This window comes from Protopterus annectens, chromosome 3.part1 (genome assembly GCF_019279795.1).
Source record: "Protopterus annectens isolate FY-2018-M chromosome 3.part1, PAN1.0, whole genome shotgun sequence".
NCBI classification, from domain to species: Eukaryota; Metazoa; Chordata; order Ceratodontiformes; family Protopteridae; genus Protopterus; species Protopterus annectens.
Window position 1 is genome coordinate 6,853,271 of NC_056732.1, and position 23,070 is coordinate 6,876,340.

The 23,070-nt window shown below is 41.1% G+C and overlaps 1 protein-coding gene across 2 annotated transcripts in view; it reads left to right on the top strand.

The window, feature by feature from the left end:
• The window catches only part of ASNS (asparagine synthetase (glutamine-hydrolyzing)), a 580,006-nt gene that overhangs the window by 261,615 nt on the left and 295,321 nt on the right, over positions 1-23,070 (top strand). For both annotated transcript variants that reach the window (XM_044066497.1, XM_044066498.1), the window contains exon 6: positions 11,799-11,926. In XM_044066497.1, coding sequence (XP_043922432.1) covers positions 11,799-11,926 — 128 coding nt within the window. The remainder of the gene's footprint in view (positions 1-11,798; positions 11,927-23,070) is intronic.

Here is a 23,070-nt window from a genome sequence, read left to right on the forward strand (position 1 = left end):
AGTTAGCATTGCCGCCTCATAGCAAGAGGTTCTCTGGTTTGATTCTCGGCTGGGGTATCTTCTGTGTGGAGTCTGCATGTCCTCCCTGTGGTTGCGTGGGTTTCCTTCGGGTGCTCCGGTTTCCTCCCACCTCCCAAAGACATGCTGTAGGTGGATTGGACACTCTAAATTGGCCCTAGGTGTGAGTGTGTGCGTGTGTGTGCCTTCTGTGGAAGGTTGGGCGCCGGGCTGGCAACTCAACACCGTTAATCTCCACTGTCAATCATGAGCAGACAGGTGATCAGCTGTGGCAGCCCCTAACAAGGAAGAAGCCGAAAGAAGAAGATTAGTCATGCTATTAATCATATTAGTCATGCTGTGTTATTATCAGTCGTATTAGTGATGCTGTGTTTTCCTCCATCATATTAGTCATGCTGTTGGTATTATCAATCATATTAGTCATGCTGTTATTATCCATCATATTAGTCATGCTGTTATCATTCATATTAGTTATGCTGTGTTATCAATCATATTAGTCATGCTGTTATTAGCCATCATATTAGTCATGCTGTTATTAATCATTAGTCATGCTGTGTTTTTATCAATCATATTAGTCATGCTGTTATCATTCACATTAGTTATGCTGTGTTATCAATCATATTAGTCATGCTATTATCCATCATCCATCATATTAGTCATGCTGTGTTATTATCAGTCGTATTAGTCATACTGTGTTATCATCCATCATATTAGTCATGCTGTTGGTATTATCAATCATATTAGTCATGCTGTTATTATCAATCATATTAGTCATGCTGTTATTATCCATCATATTAGTCATGCTATTATCAATCATATTAGTTATGCTGTGTTATTATCAATCATATTAGTCATGCTGTTATCTATCATATTAGTCATGCTGTTATCAATCATTAGTCATGCTGTGTTGTTATAAATCATATTAGTCATGCTGTGTTATTATCAATCATATTAGTCATGCTGTTATCATTCATATTAGTCATGCTGTTATTATCCATCATATTAGTCATGCTGTTATTATCCATCATAATAGTCGTGTTTTGCTATTATCAATCATGTTAGTCATGTTGTGTTATTATCCATCATATTAGTCATGCTGTTATCCATCATATTAGTTGTGCTGTTATTATCAATCATGTTAGTCATGTTGTGTTATTATCCATCATATTAATCATGCTGTTATTCATATTAGTCATGCTGTGTTATCAATCATGTTAGTCATGTTGTGTTATTATCCATCATATTAGTCATGCTATTATCAATCATATTAGTCATGCTGTTATTATTTATCATATTAATCATGCTGTTATTATCCATCATATTAGTCATGCTGTGCTATTATAAATCATATTAGTCATGCTGTGTTATCAATCATATTAGTCATGCTATTATCCATCATATTAGTCGTGCTGTTATTGTCAATCATATTAGTCATGCTGTTATTATCCATCATATTAGTCATGCTGTTATTATCCATCATATTAGTCATCCTATTATCAGTCATATTAGTCATGCTATTATCCATCATATTAGTCATGCTGTTGTTACCAATCAAATTAGTTATGCTGTGTTATCAGTCGTATTAGTCATGCTGTATTATTATCAATCATATTAGTCATGCTGTTATTATCTATCATATAAGTCATACTGTGTTATCAATCATGTTAGTTATATTATCCATCATATTAGTCATGCTGTTATCTGTCATATTAGTCATGCTGTGTTACAATCATATTAGTCATGCTGTTATCTGTCATATTAGTCATGCTGTGTTACAATCATATTAGTCATGCTGTTATCAGTCATATTAGTCATGCTGTGTTATCAATCATATTTGTCATGCTGTGTTATCGATCATATTTCTTGCTGTTATCAGTCATATTAGTTATGCTGTGTTATTATCAATCATATTAGTTGTGCTATTATCCATCATATAAGTCATAATGTGTTATCAATCATGTTACTTATGATATTATCCCTCATATTCATCATGCTGTTCTGTCATATTAGTCATGCTGTTATAAATCATATTAGTCATGCTGTGTTATCAGTCATATTAGTCATGCTGTTATCAGTCATATTAGTCGTGCTCTGTTATCAAATTAGTCATGCTGTGTCATCAATCATATTTGTCATGCTGTTATCAATCATATTAGTCATGCTGTGTTTTCGATCATTAGTCATTCTGTTATCAGTCATATTAGTCATGCTGTGTTATCAATCATTAGTCGTGCTATCAATCATTAGTCATGTGTTATCAGTTAGTCATGCTTTTATCAATCATATTCATGCTATTAATCGTATTAGTCATGCTGTTATCAATCATATTAGTCATGCTGTTATCAATCATATTAGTCATGCTGTGTTATCAATCATATTAGTCATTCTGTGTTATCAATCATATTAGTCCTGCTCTGTTATCAGTCATATTAGACCTGCTGTTATCAAGCATATTAGTCATGCTGTTATCAAGTATATTAGTCATGCTGTTATTATCAATCATATTAGTCATGCTGCGTTATTATCAATCATATTAGTCATTCTGCGTTATCAATCCTATTAATCATGCTGTTATCAATCAGTCATCCTGTGTTATCGGTCATTAGTCATGCTGTTATTATCCATCATATTAGTCATGCTGTGTTCTTATCAATCATATTAATCATGCTGTTTAGTCATATTAATCATGCTGTGTTATCAATCATATTAGTCATGCTGTTATCACTCATTAGTCATGCTGTTATCAATCATATTAGTCATACTGTTCTTATCAATCATATTAGTCATAGGTTCGTACCAGGCTATCGGCCCAAGGGCCTATATAAGCCTAGCCAGCAAGGTTCCATAGCTTACGCCACCCAAGAAAGTTATTTTCCTGTGCACTGTCGAGCAGAGACACAGAAGTGATTCCCGGGGTGCATTTCCTATTTCCCATTGACTCACCAAGATTTTTCTTGCAGAGCGCTATTGAAGAACTTTGTTTGACATAGATGGATAGCTTGTTCCAGAGTATAGGAAGTCTCCGGGACAGGAATATATCCCTCCAGCATGTCCTGTTTATTGTGGTTACAAGGTTTAGGTCCCAAGAGCATGTAGCTTGGAGGGATTGGGATTTCTTTAGGTGTAGCATGTCCAACAGCTCTGGGTTTGACATAGCTTTATATGTTAGGCAGAGATCACCTCGAAGTAGGCGATATGCTATGGAGTAAAGCTGGAGTTTTTTGAGGCGGTCAGTGTAGGGCATTTGTTTGAGGCCAGTAATCCTCTTTGTGAGGTACTATTGTGGCCTTTCCAGCTGCTGCAGAGGTACATTCCAAAAGGGGCGTTGTACTCAATAATGGGTCTAATGAGTGACGAGTAGAGGGTAACAATGACCTCTTTTTTTCCTGGATGAGAACCCTTTTATGATGAGGTGTGCCACTTAGAAGGACTTCCTGACTGCTCTGACGATGTGACTATCGAAGGAGAGACTACTGTCCACCTCGGTCCCAAGTTCTCTTATCACGTGTTCGGTGTTAAGTAGATTGCCGCCTATGTGATAGTTCATGGGTACAGAGTTTTTACCAAAGGGGATGACACTGCACTTTTTGGCATTGAGCTTGAGGCCATGGCTCTGACACCAGGCATCTGTCTCAGTGAGACTCTTCTGTAGGATGTCCACATCATTTGGGGACTTGACTATGGCTCCTAGTTTGCAGTCATCTGCGAACTTCGTTAGCCAGAGGCCTTCTGTGTTAGCCTGTACTTCAGAGAAGTAGATACCAAACAGGAGAGGTCCCAGGATGGAACCCTGTGGTACTCCACTTGTCACTGCTTTGAGGTCTGATTTGGAGTCTGCAACTTTTACAGTGTGGGTTCTCTCAGTGAGCCAGTTTGCAACCCATCTTGTGACATAGGGATTTATACCTAGTTTAGTGAGTTTAGCTATAATTCCAGAATGGGGGATGGTGTCGAAAGCCTTGGCGAGGTCAAGATAGGCCGTGTGAACCACCTTACTCTCATCTACGGCTTTGGTGACTGCCTCAAAAAAGTCGATCAGGTACAGGAGGCATGATCTGCCTTTCACAGACCCGAACTAGGTGGGATCCAGAGTTTGGAGGTTACTAATGTCTTTGTTTGAGTTCCATGATGATACGTTCCATGGCCTTGCAGACCAGGCTCATCAGGCTAATAGGTCGATAGTTCCTGGGATCAGTGGTGGCTCCCCCTTTGTGGAGTCGTTCTGTTATCAATCAATTAGTCATGCTGTTTTTATCAATCATATTAGTCGTGTTATTATCAATCATATTAATCATGCTGTTATTAGTCATTAGTCATGCTGTGGTAATCGTATTAGTCATGCTGTGTTATCAATCATATTAGTCATGCTGTTTTTATCAATCATATTAGTCATACTGTTATCGATCATATTAGTTATGCTGTGTTATCTGTCATATTAGTCATGCTGTTATCAGTCCTATTAGTCATGCTGTGTTATCAGTCATATTAGTTATGCTGTGTTATTATTTATCATATTAGTCATGCTGTGTTATTATCGATCATAGTCGTGCTGTGTTTTCCATCATATTAGTGATGCTGTTATCGATCATATTAGTCATGCTGTGTTATCGATCATTAGTCATACTGTTATCGATCATATTAGCCATGCTGGTATCATTCATATTAGTCATGCTGTGTTATTATCAATCATATTAGTCATGCTGTTATTATCCATCATATTAGTCATGCTGTTATCGATCATACAAGTCATGCTGTGTTATTATCGATCATACAAGTCATGCTGTGTTATTATCGATCATATTAGTCATGCTATCAATCATATTAGTCATGCCGTGTTATTAGCAATCATATTAGTTATGCTGTGTGTTATTATCGATCATATTAGTCATGCTGTTATCAATCATATTAGTCATGCCGTGTTATTAGCAATCATATTAGTTATGCTGTGTTATCAGTCTTATTAGTCATGCTGTTATCAATCTTATTAGTCATGCTGTTATCGATCATAGTCATGCTGTGTTATTATCTATTATAGTCATGCTGTGTTTTCGATCATATTAGTGATGCTGTTATCGATCATATTAGTCATGTTATCAATCGTATTAGTCATGCTGTGTTATCAATCATATTAGTCATGCTGTTATTATCCATCATATTAGTGATGCTGTTATCGATCATATTAGTGATGCTGTTATCGATCATATTAGTCATGCTGTTATCGATCATATTAGTCATGCTCTGTTATCGATCATATTAGTCATGCTGTTATCAATCGTATTAGTCATGCTGTTATTATCAATCGTATTAGTCATGCTGTTATTATCAATCGTATTAGTCATGCTGTGTTATCAATCGTATTAGTCATGCTGTTATTATCCATCATATTAGTCATGCTGTTATCGATCATATTAGTCATGCTGTTTTATTATCGATCATATTAGTCATGCTGTTTTATTATCGATCATACAAGTCATGCTGTTTAATCGATCATACAAGTCATGCTGTGTTATTATCGATACAAGTCATGCTGTGTTATTATTGATCATACAAGTCATGCTGTGTTATTATCGATCATATTAGTCATGCTGTGTTATCGATCATATTAGTCATGCTGTTATCAATCATATTAGTCATGCTGTGTTATCAATCTTATTAGTCATGCTATTACTATCGATCATATAAGTCATGCTGTGTTATTATCGATAATTAGTCATGCTATGATACAGTTAGACATTGCCCGTTCGATTCTCAGAGCGTCTTGTGTGTGGCGCCATACGCGAATGGGCGTTCCTTTTTTTAAGGTTGTGCATTAGGCCCGGCAAGCCAGCGCGTAAAAATCTACTGCCACATCATTAGCGGACTGGAGTTCCGCTGTGGCAACCCCTAACCGGGAAAAGCCGAAGGACACAAACATTAGTCATGCTGCATTATCAGTCATATTAGTCATGCTGTTATCAATCTTATTAGTCATAATGTGTTATCAATCATATTAGTCATGGTGTGTTATTATCGATCATATTAGTCATGCTGTTATTATCCTGTGTTATTATCGAGCATATTAGTCATGCTGTGTTATCGATCATATTAGTCATGCTGTGTTATTATCAATCATGTTAGTCATGCTGTTATTATCCATCATATTAGTCATGCTGTTGTTATCAAACATATTAGTCAGCCTGCGTTATCAATCATATTAGTCATGTTATTATCCATCATATTAGTGATGGTGTTATCAAACGTATTAGTCATGGTGTTATCAAACGTATTAGTCATGCTGTGTTATTATCAGTCATATTAGTCATGCTGTTATTATTCATCATATTAGTCATGCTGTTATTATTCATCATATTAGTCATGCTGTTATTATTATCAGACATATTAGTCATCCTGTGTTATCAATCATAGTAGCCATGCTGTTATCCATCATATTAGTCATGCTGTTATCAATCGTATTAGTCATGCTGTGTTATTATCGATCATATTAGTCATGCTGCGTTATCAATCATATTAGTCATGGTGTCTGTATAATCCTCCTAACTGGCTTTTTGTCTCTTCAGTCTTCTTCCAAATTCTTCTTTTAGCACCTTTGAATCAGGCCATCCTGTCTACCTCATATTCTGACTCCCTTGTGTTTTATGTTTTCATTTGAAATCTTTCCTGCCTGCCTGTCTATTATGCCCTTGAGCCCCATTTCACCAGTTCTCTAACATTTATTTGCTTTTACCTACTTTTAATAGCTGCCATATTTCAGCACTTCCTTGTTACCCTTGTTGTCCTTCCGTCCTCCTTCCCTTCCTGCTCCAGCTGATTCATTATTCCATCCTGCACTTCTTCCCCGATGGCCTGTTCAGAGTTCCTGCTCTGTTTCCTTATGAGCAGCTTTTAGTTCCATTACAGAACCCTTATTTCATTTTCCTTTAATTAGGATTGGATGTTCTAAACTGATGTATAAATCTCCAAGTCCATAAGCCCCACCCTTCATTTTGCATTGTGCATCTTAACCAGAGTTTTCTTATTTAGACAACACCTCACTTCCACCCCTTTGCCACATATAGTTGTCACAAGTTTCCTTTTATGCCTTTGTTTTCTCTTCCTCCCTCTTGGTGTAAGGGAGACCCTGCCTTTAATTTTAGCATCATTTTGGATATATTATTTCTTCCTTTTAGTGACCACTCCTTGCCCTTCTAGCCCATTACTCTCAATCGTTTTGCTAACTTTCTCGTTATTACACATGCTACTAACCCTAGATAGGTTCATAGGTTGGTACTGGGCTATCTGCCCGAAGGCATATATTAGCCCAGCCACGTTGTGCGGTATTCACCTCCCCTGTAGTAGTTTCCTAGACCCTTGTACTAGCAGCTAGTACCCTTGGCCCCTATCTAGTAGTGCTGTTGGTGTGATCCCCGGTGTGAACTTTGTTACCCATCCACTCATCAAGGTTCCTCTTGAAGAGTGATAGTGAGGGGCTCTGTCTTATGTAGATCGGGACCCTGTTCCATAGTAAGGGAAGTCTCTGCGAAGGGAATCTATCCCTCCAGCATGTTCTATTCATTGTTGTGTTGAGGTTTATATCCCTAGAGCGTGTAGCTCGAGTAGATTTGGCTTTGCTAAGATGGAGCATGTTCACAATTCTGGGTTGGACATGGCTCTGTACGTTAGACAGAGATCGCCTCTGAGAAAGCGGTATGCAACAGAGAACAGTATTAGCTTTTTCATTCGTGCTGCATAGGGCAACTGTTTGAGGCCAGTAATCCTCTTGGTTAGGTACCTTTGTGGTCTCTCCAGCTGCTGGAGATGTCTAGCCAGGTACATTCCAATTGGTACATTGTACTCAATAATGGGTCTGATGAGGGAAGAGTAGAGGGGCACCATTACATCCTTAGATCATGATGCAAACCCTTTCGTGATCAGATGGGTCACATAGAAGGATTTTCTAATCACTTTGGCAACATGGTTATCAAAGGAAAGCTGACTGTCTACTTGGGTCCCTAGATCCCTTATTTCTTCTTCAGATTTCAGGGGATTACCTGCTATGTTGTAGTTTGCGGGTACTCTGTTTTTTTCCAAAGGAGATTACTACGCATTTTTTTGCATTTAGCTTGAGACCATGGCTTTGACACCATACATCAGTCTCATTTAGGCCTTTCTGGAGGATCTCCATGTCGGCCGGAGACTCTATTATAGCACCCAGTTTGCAGTCGTCCGCAAACGTAGTCATTCACAGCCCTTCCGTGCTTGCCTGTACTTCTGAGAAGTATATGCCAAATAGGAGGGGCCCCAGGACAGAGCCCTGAGACACACCACTCATTACTGGTCTGGATTCGGACATAGATGATACTAACCTGGATGCTCCTAGCCCTGGATACTTTGCTCAACATTGCTGTCTGACTTCCCCTGTTTTCTGTTTTCTACTATCTTGGCTAACCGCGACCGGAGAGGTCTTCTTCATATGGTACTATGAACCAGCACTTGCTTGAAATCTCTAGAATTTCATTAGCATTAATTTTAAGGCCTCTTCTGTGTTGTATGCAACCATTATTCAGTAATCTCCAGATAAATGGAAAAAGACTCTGTTCCAGTTTTTTAATGCAGCTCCTTTGGTCTTGTTCCTGTCTTTCTAGCTAACCTCCCCATGAGCAAGAAAATAACTGCAGAGAGTTGACAACCTTGCACTGGCTGTCTACCTTCCTTAACTCCCCAGGACAAAAATACCAGGGATTCTAAGATGTGTTTCAGGGTCTGTAGACAGTATGTTCATCCATTTCAGGAAGTATACTCCAATTTCATTTATTCAGTCTTTGATATCAGCATTACCCATTACTGGGTTGTGAGGGAGTTGAAGCCTATCCTTGAATTTGCAGACCATAAGGCAGAAAACTAAACCTGGATGGTTTGGCAGTCTGTCACAAAATACAAACATATGTACACACATACACACGCACGCATTTTATTTATTTTGCATTAGGAAATTTCTAAAGACTTGATCTGGATTTCATATGTTTTATTCATGAATAAATCTCATCATTAATTGTCAGCACTGTTGTACTTAAAAAAAAACTAGCTGCCAACTTTTTCCATCTTTGTAAATGCAAGAAATGGAAAAAAATTCTACATAACCATTTCTAGTGTGGACCTTCTGACTTAATCAGTTCAGGTAAAATGGACTTCTTTATTTCAACATATTGATTAATTTTCCTTGTTAATTTGAAAATTACAGTTTTTACCGAGTATCAGCAGGAAACTCTTAATTTACCTCCGTTTATGACATCTCCTTAGATTTATTATGCAACAGGTGATCTGTCAAAATCTACCCATCTTTGTTTAGAAATTTCAGTTATAAGGAAGGATAACTTCAGACTTGTTGCTCTCTCCAGGGTCTGTAGTGGCCACATTTATATCATATGAAGTAAATTAATGGATACCGCTTCAAAGTTCAGCTGCCTTAATATTCATTTAGAATTTTACATGCTGTTTTATCTTCTAAGATGAAACTATACACCGCACATCACAGCAGAATAAAACAGTGCAGATACCTATGCTTTTTAAAAAAGTGGGCTTTATATTTAAATTTGATGTATACAAGGCTTTGTGAGTATTAATGTTGATAGTATATGTCACATTTCAGATAACTTTATTAAAATAATTTGTTAGCTTCTAAAACAGCAATGAACAGGTTCGTCCTAATCCTTCATTTCCAGTGCAGTCAGCAGGATAAAATGCAGATTGCGTTTTGATGAATAGAATAGACATTCAGAAATGAGCAAAACAATCAACGTGATTTAGTAAGAAGTAATTTAAACTAATAGAAGTAGTTGCATAACTGCGATGTTGCACAACAAGGTGCGGGCTATGCTGTGATTTACTTGCACCTGAACTGTGGGTTTGATTCCTTGGGTGACGCAATCGGGACCAAACTTCATTGGGCTTGAGTAAGTCGCAGCATAACCCAGACACCCATGTGGATTATTGCTATATTTAATATCGTCTTTGTGACATGGGCCAGCCATTACACTTAGTTTCATACCTTTATGGGTAAGTACTAGGCTAGCTGCCTTTGTTGGGACATTCTAGACTAGCGAATTTTGGTGTTTGAGTTAACCAATCCCATTTGGTGTTAGATTTTTTTTACCCATCCTATAGTCAATAGTTATGTATTACTCCTAGTGATAATGACTGGTTAACTATTTAAATGACACATTAAAAAAATGCATGTGCACTCTGAGTTTTTTTTGCCAATCAGCCACCTGCTTTAATATTCAGTAGTCCTTATTCTGCTCTATTTGAACATAAAGGAGGTATAAGAATGCTATAGTTTATAATACTGTTAACACAGGTCTGATTGCAGGCAAAAATGATGTTGCTACTCTGGTGTAGTTCTAACCTGGCAATTACAGTTAAAATCTGGCGTACTAATGTACCCAGTTTATAGAACATCCTTGTCCCGTGATACCATTGTATCAGATTCTGTTTGCTTCTAGTTTGCGTAATTGTTTTCATAATTTTAAGCAAATTTCTTTGTTTTCAGTAACATTTGCCCAAAAGACAGTTTCCTAGTAGTCTTGCCCTGATCACTGAAGGCCATGCAAGCTAATCCATGCACTGAGATCAGAGAGTAATAAAATGCTTATACAACCCCCCCCCATTAATATTCCAAAACGTGCACGCTGATTGGTCAGTTTGCACAGTGTAAATCAAAGACTTATACTAATGGAAAAAGGTCCGGTCGCCCGGACTTTTTCCATTAGTATAAGTCTCTCTCCTTGATTTTTTTCTTTTTTTTTTTGGGACAGCAACGGAGAACGGAAGAGCTCTGTTGCTGTTATCTCGCTATGTTAAACGCGTTTAACATAGTGAGATATCTTGTATATATAAAAAAAAAAAAAAAAAAAAAGCAATGGAGATCTTCCTTTCTCTGTTGCTTTTTTTAAAGCTGTCTCGCTATGTTAAACTCGTTTAACATAGCAAAACAGCTTTAAAAAAGCAAAATCTCCATTGCTTTTTTTTAAAGCTATCTTGCTATGTTAAACTCTTTTAACACAGTGAGACAAGTTTTTAAAAGCAACGGAGATCTTCCTTTCTCCATTGCTTCCACACACACAGATCTGATGTACTTCGTAACCATATGCATGCGTAGTACATCAGAACTGCCGCAGAATACTGGACAGCTGCGGAAGCAGCAAGGAGGCATTATACAATGCCATTATTTAAGAAAAGTAAGTATTTTTTTTCTTAAATATTGCCATTGTATAATAGCAATAACCCACTTTTGAGTGTGGGTAATGCTGGATTTACCCACGGTTGTCTTTATTTGGCCACTCTGGCTTCGCCCTCGTGACCAAACCACAGCAACCATGGGTAAATCCAGCATTACCCACACCCAGGCGTGGGTTACTGCTTAATACTTCATCTGTACTTTTATATTTGTTATGTCTGTAAAGTATAATAGAAGGACTTTTGGAAATGTGCATAGTTTACTCTAATTTTTGGGCTAGACAGATAAGACTTGAATAAGCACAGAATAAGGGCAGTAATTGTTGTGTAACGTCCGATGATGTGTGTCTTGATTTGTGCTCTAGTTATGGTAAAAGCTGCTGGATCAATGGTACAAGTTGTACTTGTATGACTAATGTTTCATTTATATTGGTCTGATCAAAAAAGATACTGTTTGTTTAATTCCAGTGCAGACCTTTGTCCAAGAGTTAATCTGTGTAGCCACCATAAAATAAAGGATAATTAATGTGGATGTTGCTTTTTCTCCTTTAAAACTGTTTTATTAACAGGAGGACTGGACTCCAGCCTTGTAGCTGCTCTTCTGCGGAAATTAATGAAAGAAGATAATATAAAATATGCACTTCAGACATTTGCGATAGGAACAGAAGATAGCCCTGATGTCCGTGCAGCACGCAAGGTAAAAACGCGTTGTTTATCTTATTTTATTGTATTTAGGTTACCTGCAGCTGTGGAGCAGTGATTCAAGAGGCAGTTTTGTAGTGAGGCAACAGTTCATGTTAGGACACTATTGTTCCTGTGTTCATTCATTAATGTTTACACTGTCGTCTTTATTTTTTTCTGGTCTTTTCCATGATGAGCTTCAGCTCTTTCAGGGTTACTGGGGAAGGTGAAGCCTGTGGGCAAAAGGCATAAGGTAAATCCTGGGCAAGATGCCAGTCGTCATGGAATGCATACATATGTTACACTACATGTATATCTTCGGGCAGTTTGTAGGATCCCCAGTTTTGCCTAGCATATCAGTGGGACTGGAAGTAAAAAGAAGACTCCAAGTGAAAGTCCAGCATGCACAGACAGGATATGCAGATTACGTGCAGAAGGCACCCCATTTGGGAAATTAAATGGAGAACCAAATGCTGTACAGCAACAATATCGCTCTTGCACACTAGTAAAATATTGATCTTTGCTTGAACGTGTTTGTTCAATAATTCTAAATAGTGTAGCATGTTTCAACTTAGAATAGATTATAGTAGAGTTGAGCTAGAAAAGCTGCCTTTGTTCTCATAGCCACTGGAATGCTGTAGATTTACATTAGCTTTCTAGAACATTCTTTTTTGTGAGTAATTACAACCCATTTGACCTTGTTTATACAGAATCATGCTGACCTGCTGACAGCAACTTGAGAGAGTCTTGATCCAGCTAAGTGGATCAGCTAAAAAAACACTTGCAGTGGACTAAAAATAAATTTTTTATTGCAAGTTCGATCCCTTTTGTACCCCCATGGAGGGAATCCCTCCACATCCTATAAATGATGTATTTATTTTATTTAACATTTGTTGACTGGGAAAGTCCTACTAGGACAGAACCTATTTTCAGTGAAGGCCCGGGGAGAAATGCTCCAGACGCATGTCTTTAGAATGTGGGAGGAAACCGGAGTACCCAGAGGAAACCCACCTGAACGCAGGGAGAACATGCAAAAACTCTGCACAGAAGGCACCCCAGCAGAGAATCGAACCAGAGAACCTCTTGCTGTGAGGTGACAACTTTAACCGCTGCACCTTTCCATATATATACTAAATCCACAGTCAAACAGCAGTGGGGAAAGGGTAATGTCATGCTCAGTGAATATATATTTTTTAGCTGAACTAAATTAGGATTCCAGCAGTTAACTAACTTTCATTTGCCAGGCTTCCATTCACACACACTTTGCACCCTCTACCCCCATAACTTATTGTTTTGTTGTTCCTGCTGTTCACTTGTGAAGAATTTGCGTACAACTCACCAGGATCTTGTTCAGGTAGTGTAGAACCAGTCAAGTGTGTGACTGAGACTGCAGTTTACCAGGATGGTAATTAGTTGGGAAGCAGAGAGGTAGGCTTTAGCAAGGTCAGTAAACATTTGCACTTGCAAGGTTGCCATTCTCAGTATTTTGGAAATACCCTCTATGTAACGGGATGGCAATAAAGATACTGTTACCTTTTTGAAAATCATGCTGATCAGAAATTTTTCTGGCTAATAGAATGTTTTTGTAGGAACATAAGAGAAGTAAAAGGATTCATCATGAGTAATTGTAGGATTGCAGCTGACTATGAAGTATGTTGATTAGAGCTTTGCTAGTGTGGGCACTGAGAAACTCATAAAATTGCCAAAAACTTATTGGCTTTGGTAAATCTTTTGATTAATAATTACACTGGTTGGAAGCCAGAAAAGAACTATGAAAAAAGTAAGGGGAAAATTGACACTAAAGACATAAAAACATAAAAAAGCTCTGTTTGGGAAGAACCTAGCAGTTGTTCAGCAAAAAGCAGTTCACATTGCAGTTTTAGCACAGGAGATGGCTTCCAGTAATTTAGAAAAAAAAGAAAGAAATCAAACACACAGAGATGTTTTAGATGAGCGGTATACTAAAACAATATAAAAAGTCAAAAAGGTAAATTGACAAAACTTCAGTACTCAGAAACTTGAAATGAAAGAAAGTCTGGCTGAACAAATGACCTGCCAAGAAGAAATGTTTCTAAGTGTTGGAAGACAAGAGTATGCAGAGAAATCCTGGAATTTTGCTATAACAGAGAAACTGGAAGGAATAGACTACATTCATTAAAACAGTACAAATAAGCAACTGGACTGGACTGGTGCTTCACAGCAAGGTTTAAGTGAGATGGCATATTGTGTATTTGCTCTGAATCTGGCTGTCAGAAAGCAACCAAGGTCTGTGTTAGTAAAGATGCAGACATACCAATAGAAAGACCTATTGCTGACAAAACTGTGGCAGAAGCGAAAAGCATTGACATGTGGGTTCACCAGACTGTTTGTGTCAAATTACTGTTCACCGTACTCTAGGCAAAAAGAGAAGCAGGTTTATCTGAACATTCAAGGAATGTCTAGAAGCAGATGTAAGATTCAAGTTGCCACATCTGGCTGTCTTCAGTTTATTGTTTCCTGCAGGATAAAAGAAATTTTTGGAAGCTGAACTGCCCGTAGAGAAATAAAAGCTTAGTCAACAAAGAGTGAGTTAATAAGAAAGCCCAGTGAGAGACTTGTTCGGAAAATATTTTCGATTGTTTTAACTGAAGATGCTTGATCAAAAGAAAGAAGCCCAAGAGCTGAACAGAAAATTCAGAACTCAAACTAAAGACTAGTGTCGAAAGATTGCAGTGATCAAAAAGAAGATGAACAATACAGTGAATTTAATTAAAAAGTGGAAAAACTGTAACACATCAATGTAGTTTAGATATGCGAGTGGTAGTTCTGCAAGATGTGGTAAATAAATATTGGAATTTTGCTGACTGTGTTGGACTTTTGGGAAAACTGTGAAGTATAATCCCCACTTTGTCATTAATGTTTAGAAAGACTGAATGGGCTGAAGAAGGAAGTGACTAAAACAGTTTTTGCTCTTATTAATATTTGTACAAGTTTCCCGATGTAAGGGGGTGTTGCATAGAATGCAGTTAGAAGTGTTAGGATTTCCATTCTCTTTGGATCTGTGAGGCACGATGTATTTGAAGCTTAGAGGACTGGCAGGCAGCTCAGTGAGAATAAAAATTAAAGTAAGAAATGAAGTTTGAAGCTGTAAGTGAATAGCCACACAGACAACCGCCTTCCCAGCAGCCATGGTACTTTATGCATTAAATACAACAATGCACAGTTTAGCTTATTTATAAACTATTAACCAGTGTATGATTTCCTAAGACTAAACATTAATGTCTTCTGAATGTATACAAGTTTTTTCACATCTGAGAGTGGAACAGAGATAAAAGTAGTGAGCAGTCTGTGCAAGTGTGAACACCGGCTGTAACATATACATTAGCATGGTTAACCTTAACATTAGAATAAGTGGGTACCCATGGGTGCAGCCAGTGATTTGGGACAGCTGCTTCTATTAGGAAGGGTAGAGTTCCTATTTAAAAGTGTATATAGTTTTATGTGTGTTCTGTAAGTTGAAGGAATGAGGGGTTGAAAATATATATTTTTTTGTTTCGAGATGAGAGAGAAGTTCATACAAGAGCCACCTGCCAGTCATTGGTATGCACATGCAAGCTGCAAAACTGAAACATACATTCAAACAAACTGTCATATATAATGAGTGGGAGTAACAGGTTTTGTAATGGCTATCTAGTAAATATTAATTGGTCATGATGAGAATTAGAGTATTGAGTTATTTTAAGACACGCAGGGTGCAGTAAATTTGCTGGATATAGATTAATAGTTGGTAAATAAAGGCACATGGTTCTGTAGCCAAAAGAAGCAGTACTGAAGGGGTGGTTTAGGGTAACTGTCTTTGAACGATAGATTATGATGCATTAGTAACACGAGGTACTGCTGTCTGCTGCAGTAATTACTCTTTACTTTAGTAATGTTACTGTACATTGACATTATTCTTATTTGAGACGGTAAGAATTGTTCTCTGCGATGTCATATTGGATTACATTGATAAAGGGTGATAATACTAAAACAAGAAGCAGAGGGGCAAATAATTCTACAGGAGCTGAATCAGGATAGAAATAAGCATGTAAATTTGATAAAGAATGGATTTCAGGGTGACATTCAGCAGAATATTGGGGACAGGGGAAAGGGGGAGTAACGATACTAATTGTGGAGGCTCCCAGTTTGATAAAAGAAGAAAAAAAGCAATAGCGGTAGATTTGTGGCAATAAAGGGTTATTGGCAGGGGAAGAGAATTACAGTGCCATGTATTCGTATTTCAGCTAAAACTACTGCTATACAACTTTGGAATATTTTGAGAGAAAAAATTATTTTAGTAAGAAATATTTATTGGTGAAGCACTGAATACAATCTGCAATAGTGATGATATATCGTGGGGACCAAGAAGGGGATGATACAACATGATGGAGTATATTTTCAAAGGAATATATACAAATGTTTAGTATGAAAGATGTGAATTCAGTAGCAGGAGCTCAGAATGCACGTATTATTCCCCAAGATGCAGTAACTGGTCTACAGTGTATAGAATACATATTACTCTGGAGAATTTCTATTCAGTCGAAAGGTTGAGACCCATTGAATAACTAATCAAGATCATGCATCAATTAAAAATAATATAAAGATAAGTGGTGGTGATGTAAATATTTTCATATGTGTAATTTGATATAATTATATAAACTGTATTTGTTTTTTGTATTTTTTTAAAGACTGTACAGTCATTATTCATAAAATGTTTAGTAATACTTTGGAGCGTTTCACTCCATGCCTCTGCTGAAAATGAGCTGCTACCCAGTTGGACTTTCCTGGTAATCAAATGTCAATAAATAATAAATAAATAAATGTCAAAATGAGATATTGACACTTTTCTACTTATCAGAAAGAGAAAAATTAAGAAATGGACAGTGGTTCAATTTGAGAGTTGTTAGGGAAGATAGAAATTACTATAGAAAAAGTAGTGTGTGGGATAAAATGAAAATTGATTTTAAGTTCATGGCATAAATAACAGACCCATTGTAACTGGTCTACAGCGTATGGAATACATAGTACTCCGGAGAATTTCTATTCAGTCGAAAGGTTTGAGACCCATTGTAACTGGTCTACAGTGTATAGAATACATAGTACTCCGGAGAATTTCTATTCAGTCGAAAGGTTTGAGACCCATTGAATAACTAATCAAGATCATGCATCAATTAAAAATAATATAAAGATAAGTGGTGGTGATGTAAATATTTTCATATGTGTAATTTGATAGAATTATATAAACTGTATTTGTTTTTTGTATTTTTTAAAGACTGTACATTTATTATTCATAAAATGTTTAGTAATACTTTGGAGCGTTTCACTCCAGGCCTCTGCTGAAAATGAGCTGCTACCCAGTTGGACTTTCCTGGTAATCAAATATCTATAAATAATAAATAAATTAATGTAAAAATGAGATATTGACACTTTTCTACTTATCAGAAAGAGAAAAATTAAGAAATGGACAGTGGGTGCAATTTGAGAGTTGTTAGGGAAGATAGAAATTACTACAGAAACATTAGTGTGTGGGATAAAATGAAAATAGATTTAAGTTCATGGCAGAAATAAGAGAGAAAGAGAGATGACAAAGACACATTAAGAATTACACTAAGAAAACAGAAAATTGGGTAGGCAGAGACAAGAAACAGATGAGAGAATTTAACGATCTGAAGTAGGAGATTCATTTGTCTGCAACCTGTGGGTTATGGATCCGATATTGGATCCGAACCGGCATGGTTTACCAGCTATGGATCCAAGCTCTCAGCTCCTCCCCTCACCCATAATTCCCTGCTCTACCCTCATGACCTCAGATCTCGTTTGCCGCGCATGGTGACCAGATTGTGTTTTCTAAGCTCTCCAGCTAAGTGCAGTTTTATTACTCTTAAAGTGAGAATTTTTGTAGTTTTGTGTGAAAGTTGTGTGGAAGTGTAGGTTTCCCTTTTATTTAATTATACTTTTAGTGTTTTAAAATTTAATTTTACTTATCCCTCCCCTCGCTGGTAGCGTAGTGTGTGTTTGGGCCTGTTGTGTGATTTTGTTACTTTACTTTAAACTAGTTTAAGTAACCCTCTTTGCTTTTGGGATGTCTGAACAGCCCAAAGCTGTGTTCTCCAAGTGCTCCGAGTGTGGCCATAAGCTTTCCCCAGCTGATGGCCACACTCGGTGTGTTAGATGCCTTGGGGTTGAACACCTCACTTCTGGATGTTCCATTTGTGCAGGGTTCAACCCCAGGGCATTGAAGGAGCAGAGGTCCAAGCTTGTCTTGGCGGGTCTTTTGCCACCGGACTCGGCTCCGGCCTCCGCTCCTTCGGGGGTAACCATTTCTACGGTTGTCTCCTCTCCGGCTCCCCCTCCTCCTCCTGGGACTCAACCTCCCTGTAGTGGTTCGGAGAAGAGGGAAGCTAGAAAGAAGGACCGGAGGGAGAAGCACCATAAGCGGCGGGCCGAGACCTCTGTTTCGGCCCCGCCAGCCAAGCGGGCTTCTCCTCCGGCTTCCTTGTCTGCTGGCTCTCCCCCTCCTCGGCTCCGGTCTCCAGTGTGTTTTTCACCGGGACCTGAGGGAGGAGGAGACCCGATCTCCGTCGAGGCTATCGAGGAGGCACTCAAGGCTTACCTCGGTAGCCTCGTCGAGATCAACTTATAGCCTGTCAGACGCTGATCTGGACCGGATGATGAGAAGGTTCATCCAGGCCCAGATGTAGATGGGAGTGCTCTTGCCTCCCCCCCCCCTCTGGGGGGGAGCTCGACCCCTTTTTTCAAGCCAATTGCTCCTTCTCCGACCCGCTACCCGGGTTCGGAGCAGTTGGAGCCGAGCAGCCGAGCCGGGGTGGGTCGGCGCCGATAGTACTTGGTACTTCGGATCCGACCCTGCCCTCGAGTGCTTCGGATCCGACTTCTCGGAGCCTGGATCCGAGCTTCGGATCCGGGGGAATCAGTGCTCCTTCGGCGCCGTCTGTGTCGGAGCGCACTGTCCCTTCGGATCCGAACACTTCGGCGCCGGCTCCGATCCACTCCTCGGATCCGAGGGGGAACCGATTGTCGGATCCTTTGGTCGAGGTCGGCTCCCCTTCGGCTTTTGATGTAGTGGAGAGGGCCCTGTTGAGGGTCTCCGGACCCCCGGCACTTGCTTCAGCTCCGTCCCGCGCTCCCTCTGCACTGGGTCAGGCTTCCACCATCCGGCCCTTGGGACAGCCCGCTTCTGTGCCCCAAGCTGTTCCCCTGGAACAGGTTACTGTTTGCGAGGAGTCCTCTGACAGCCCCCTGGAGGATGTTCCCCGCAAACATACGTGCAAAAGGAGGCACATTGACTCCCCCGAGTCTCTCACAGAAGACACAGAGAAAGGGGAAGGCTCCCCACGGTCACCCCCCGAGGATGTCTCATTTGGAGACATCATGGAAATGCTCCGCATAAGGGGTGGTGGTCTGCCCCCAAGTCTTCCTCGGACGAGTCCGTGTTCTTGGAGGCATTTGAAGCGGGCCTGTCTACCTCTTGGGTGTCCCCTCCTGCCGACCCCCTGGTGGACCTCATTACCACCAGGGCGTGGAAGGAACCGGACACCGTGGAGCCGATCCCCGACCGTATTCTCAGTCCCCCGGCTGACCGTGCCCATTGGAGTAAGGGGCCTCCGGTAGATGCCATGTTGACGGCGGCGGCCACCAAGAGGGAACTTGCTCAGGAGAGTCCCTCACTCCATCCCCCGAGCAAGGAGTCTCGGATGATGGACCGCTTGGGGAAGCGGATGTTTAGTTCAGCGACCTTCTCTGTAAGGGCGCTGAACTATCTGGCACATGTGATTAGGATGCAGTGCGATCTTATTAAAGAATACGCTGCATCCCCCCCAGAGTCCATGTCGGAGGAGGACAAAGTGCTGCACTCCACCCGCATGGCCACTCTCAGGTCCGTCACCAATACCTCTATGCGGCTACACTCCCATGCTACGGAAGGCGCCGCTAGAGCCGCAGGGGCAGGCCTAGTTACTAGACATCAGGCCTGGCTCCGTCATTGCGATTTCTCAGAGCCCTTCAAGGCGTCATTCGTGAACGGCCCCTTCGATGGTTCTGCCCTCTTTGGCAAAACTGTTCGCGACACTTTGACCCAGAGCGAGAAGGACGGGAAGACACTGTCTGCCGTCGGAATCTGCTTCTCTGCACCCCAGAGGCCCTATTCTAGGAACCAAAAGGGTCAGAAGAAGATGTGGTTCCGGAAGTCGCAACAATCCCAGCCTGCTCCGGACAACCAGTCCTTCCGTGGCAGAGGAGGACAGGGAGGACGCCGCCCTAGGGGCAGAGGGGCTCCCAGGAACCGGGTCCAGAGAACCCTTCTCTGAACGGCCCGCAGCAGCCCTGAGGGTTGCCCGGCTGCTCCATTCTAGAGGCAGTCGGGGACGTTGAGCACCTGGCGGCATGGGAGTCCATAACATCAGACCGCTGGGTTCTCCAGATCATATCCAGAGGATACCGTATCCCCTTTCTTCACTTGCCAAAATTGAAGTCCCTCCCCGACGTTCCACCCGGTCAGTGGGAGGCCACTTTGGCAGAAATTGGCCATCTGCTAAAGAAAAGAGCCATCCAGCCCGTCCCCCCAGACCAGATCGGATCAGGGTTCTACTCCAGGTTCTTTTAGTGCCAAAAAAGACGAGGGATCTAAGACCAATTTTAGACCTTTCACTCTTGAACCTGGCAGTTCCCAAGGAGAAGTTCCGAATGGTCACGCTGCAGTCTATTCTCCCCCTTCTGGGAGAAAATCACTGGATGTGCTCCATACACCTCAAGGATGCCTACTACCACATACTAATGGACAGGCGCTCCAGGAGGTTTCTCCGCTTCCGGCTGGGAGCCAGTCACTACCAGTTCCGGGTCCTTCCCTTTGGTCTCACCACAGCCCCCAGGGTGTTCACCAAAGTATTAGCAGTGGTAACGGCCCACCTGAGACTTCAGGGGGTGCAGGTCTTTCCCTACCTGGACGACTGGCTCCTTACCGCCCCAACAAGGCATCTACTACTATTGGCGCGAGACTCCTTTCTCCATCTTGCTCCCCGTCTGGGCATCACTATAAACACAAAAAAATCCAACCTAGCACCCACGCAGTTCATAGATTTTATAGGTGCCAGGTTAGACACAAGGAGATTAAAAGCCTTCCTCACTGCGGACAGAGTTCAAAATCTGCAACTCCAGGTGCGGGCCATTCTCCACTCAAGCTCAGTTCTGGCGGAGTTGGTCCTGAGGGCTCTAGGGTCCATGGCAGCTGCTATAGCGCTTCTTCCTCTCGCCAGGTTCAATATGCGCATTCTCCAATGGACACTCCTAGTCCAATGGTCGTATCTTGCTCTTCCTATGCATCATCCCATTGCGATCAGCAAGGCTTGCAAGCGGTCCCTCCTGTGGTGGCTACACTCTCCAGATCTCCACGTAGGCCGCCCATTTTGTGCTTCTCCCCCTCTCGCCACGGTGACCACAGACGCCTCCCGCCTCGGGTGGGGGGGCATTTTGCAGGCCGGACCGTCCAAGGCACGTGGAACGATTCAGAGACCTTACTGCATATCAACGTTCTAGAGATGAGAGCAGTGCTCTTAGTGTTGCTAGCACTTCAGGCCTTTCTTCCCTTGGGAATAATTGCGATTCAATCGGACAACATGTCGGTTATCTGGTATATCAACAAGCAAGGAGGAACCAGGTCTTACCCTCTTTGTCGAGAAGCCATGAGAGTTTGGGAATGGGCAATCTCCACCAACCGCTTTCTCATAGCAACGCATATTCCGGGTCGGTCCAACATCCTGGCGGACAAACTCAGTCGCACCATTCTCACCCCTTACGAGTGGTCTCTCAATACTCAAGTAGCGGAACGCATATTCGCATGGTGGGAAACTCCTTGTTGCGATCTTTTTGCCTCTCCCTCAAACACCAAGTGCGACAGTTTTTTCGCTCTGATACCTCCTCCTGGAGGTTCCCCAAGAGACGCTCTGGTGCATGCTTGGCCACCCGGTCTTCTTTATGCTTATCCTCCCTTGCCTCTGATGCTCCAAGTTCTTCAGAAAGCCTCTCGGTTGGGGTGCAGAATGATTCTCATTGCTCCGTTTTGGCCTCGACAGATCTGGTTCCCCTTCCTAAGGTCTCACTCTGTGAATCCTCCTTGGATTCTAGATCCCATTCCGGATCTGATATCTCATCCATCCCACTTATCTCCTTCGAACCTGGACAACCTGAAGCTGACCGCTTGGCTGCTCCAGTTCCACTCTTGATCAGGACTCCCGGTATTTCGTCTCCTGTTAAGGCCATCCTGGTGGCAGCTCATAAGCCATCCACTAGGAAAGTCTACCGCAGCAAGTGGAAACGGTTCTCGTTGTGGGCGGAGCGGCAAGGCCTAAACCCCTTCACAGTTCCTCTCCCTTTGGTGCTTGATTTCTTGACTACTCTTTTTAATGATGGTGCCAGCAGTTCCACTGTCAGAGTACAACTTGCGGCAATTTCCCATTATCACATTGGTCATGACTCCAATCCACTGATGTCGGCCAAGTTGTGTAAGATTTTCCTTAAAGGTACTTTTCTTCTCAGGCCCCCTGTAAAGCAAGCGGTTCCTCCTTGGGACCTTTCCTTAGTTCTCCAGGCCTTGACCGCCCCCCCCCTTCGAACCGGCAGCTACGGTAGATCTGAAATTCTTATCTTTCAAGACCGCCTTCTTAGTAGCCATTACTTGCCAAGAGAGTTTCAGAGCTTCAAGCATTATCAGCTAAACCTCCTTACTTGGTCTTTCATCCGGACCGTGTTTACCTCAGGACCAACCCGTCCTTTCTTCCTAAGGTAGCTTCTGAAGCAAACATTAATCAATCCATTAACCTTCCTGTCTTCTTTCCTAAATATGAAAACAAAGGTGAATACAAGCTTCACTCCTTAGATGTTCACAGGCAACTTAGATTTTATCTAAACAGGACGGCTGGTCATAGGCAATCCGACCAGTTGTTCATTTCTTTTGCTAAATTTAACTTGGGCAAACCAATTTCTAAAGTCTCATTATCTCGCTGGATTTCACAGTGTATCTTATTGGCTTATCAAGCTTCGGGAAAGCCCGCACCGGAGGGTGTACATGCCCATTCAACCCGGTCAGTCTCTACATCGGCAGCCTTTAAGGCTAGGATTCCTCTAGAT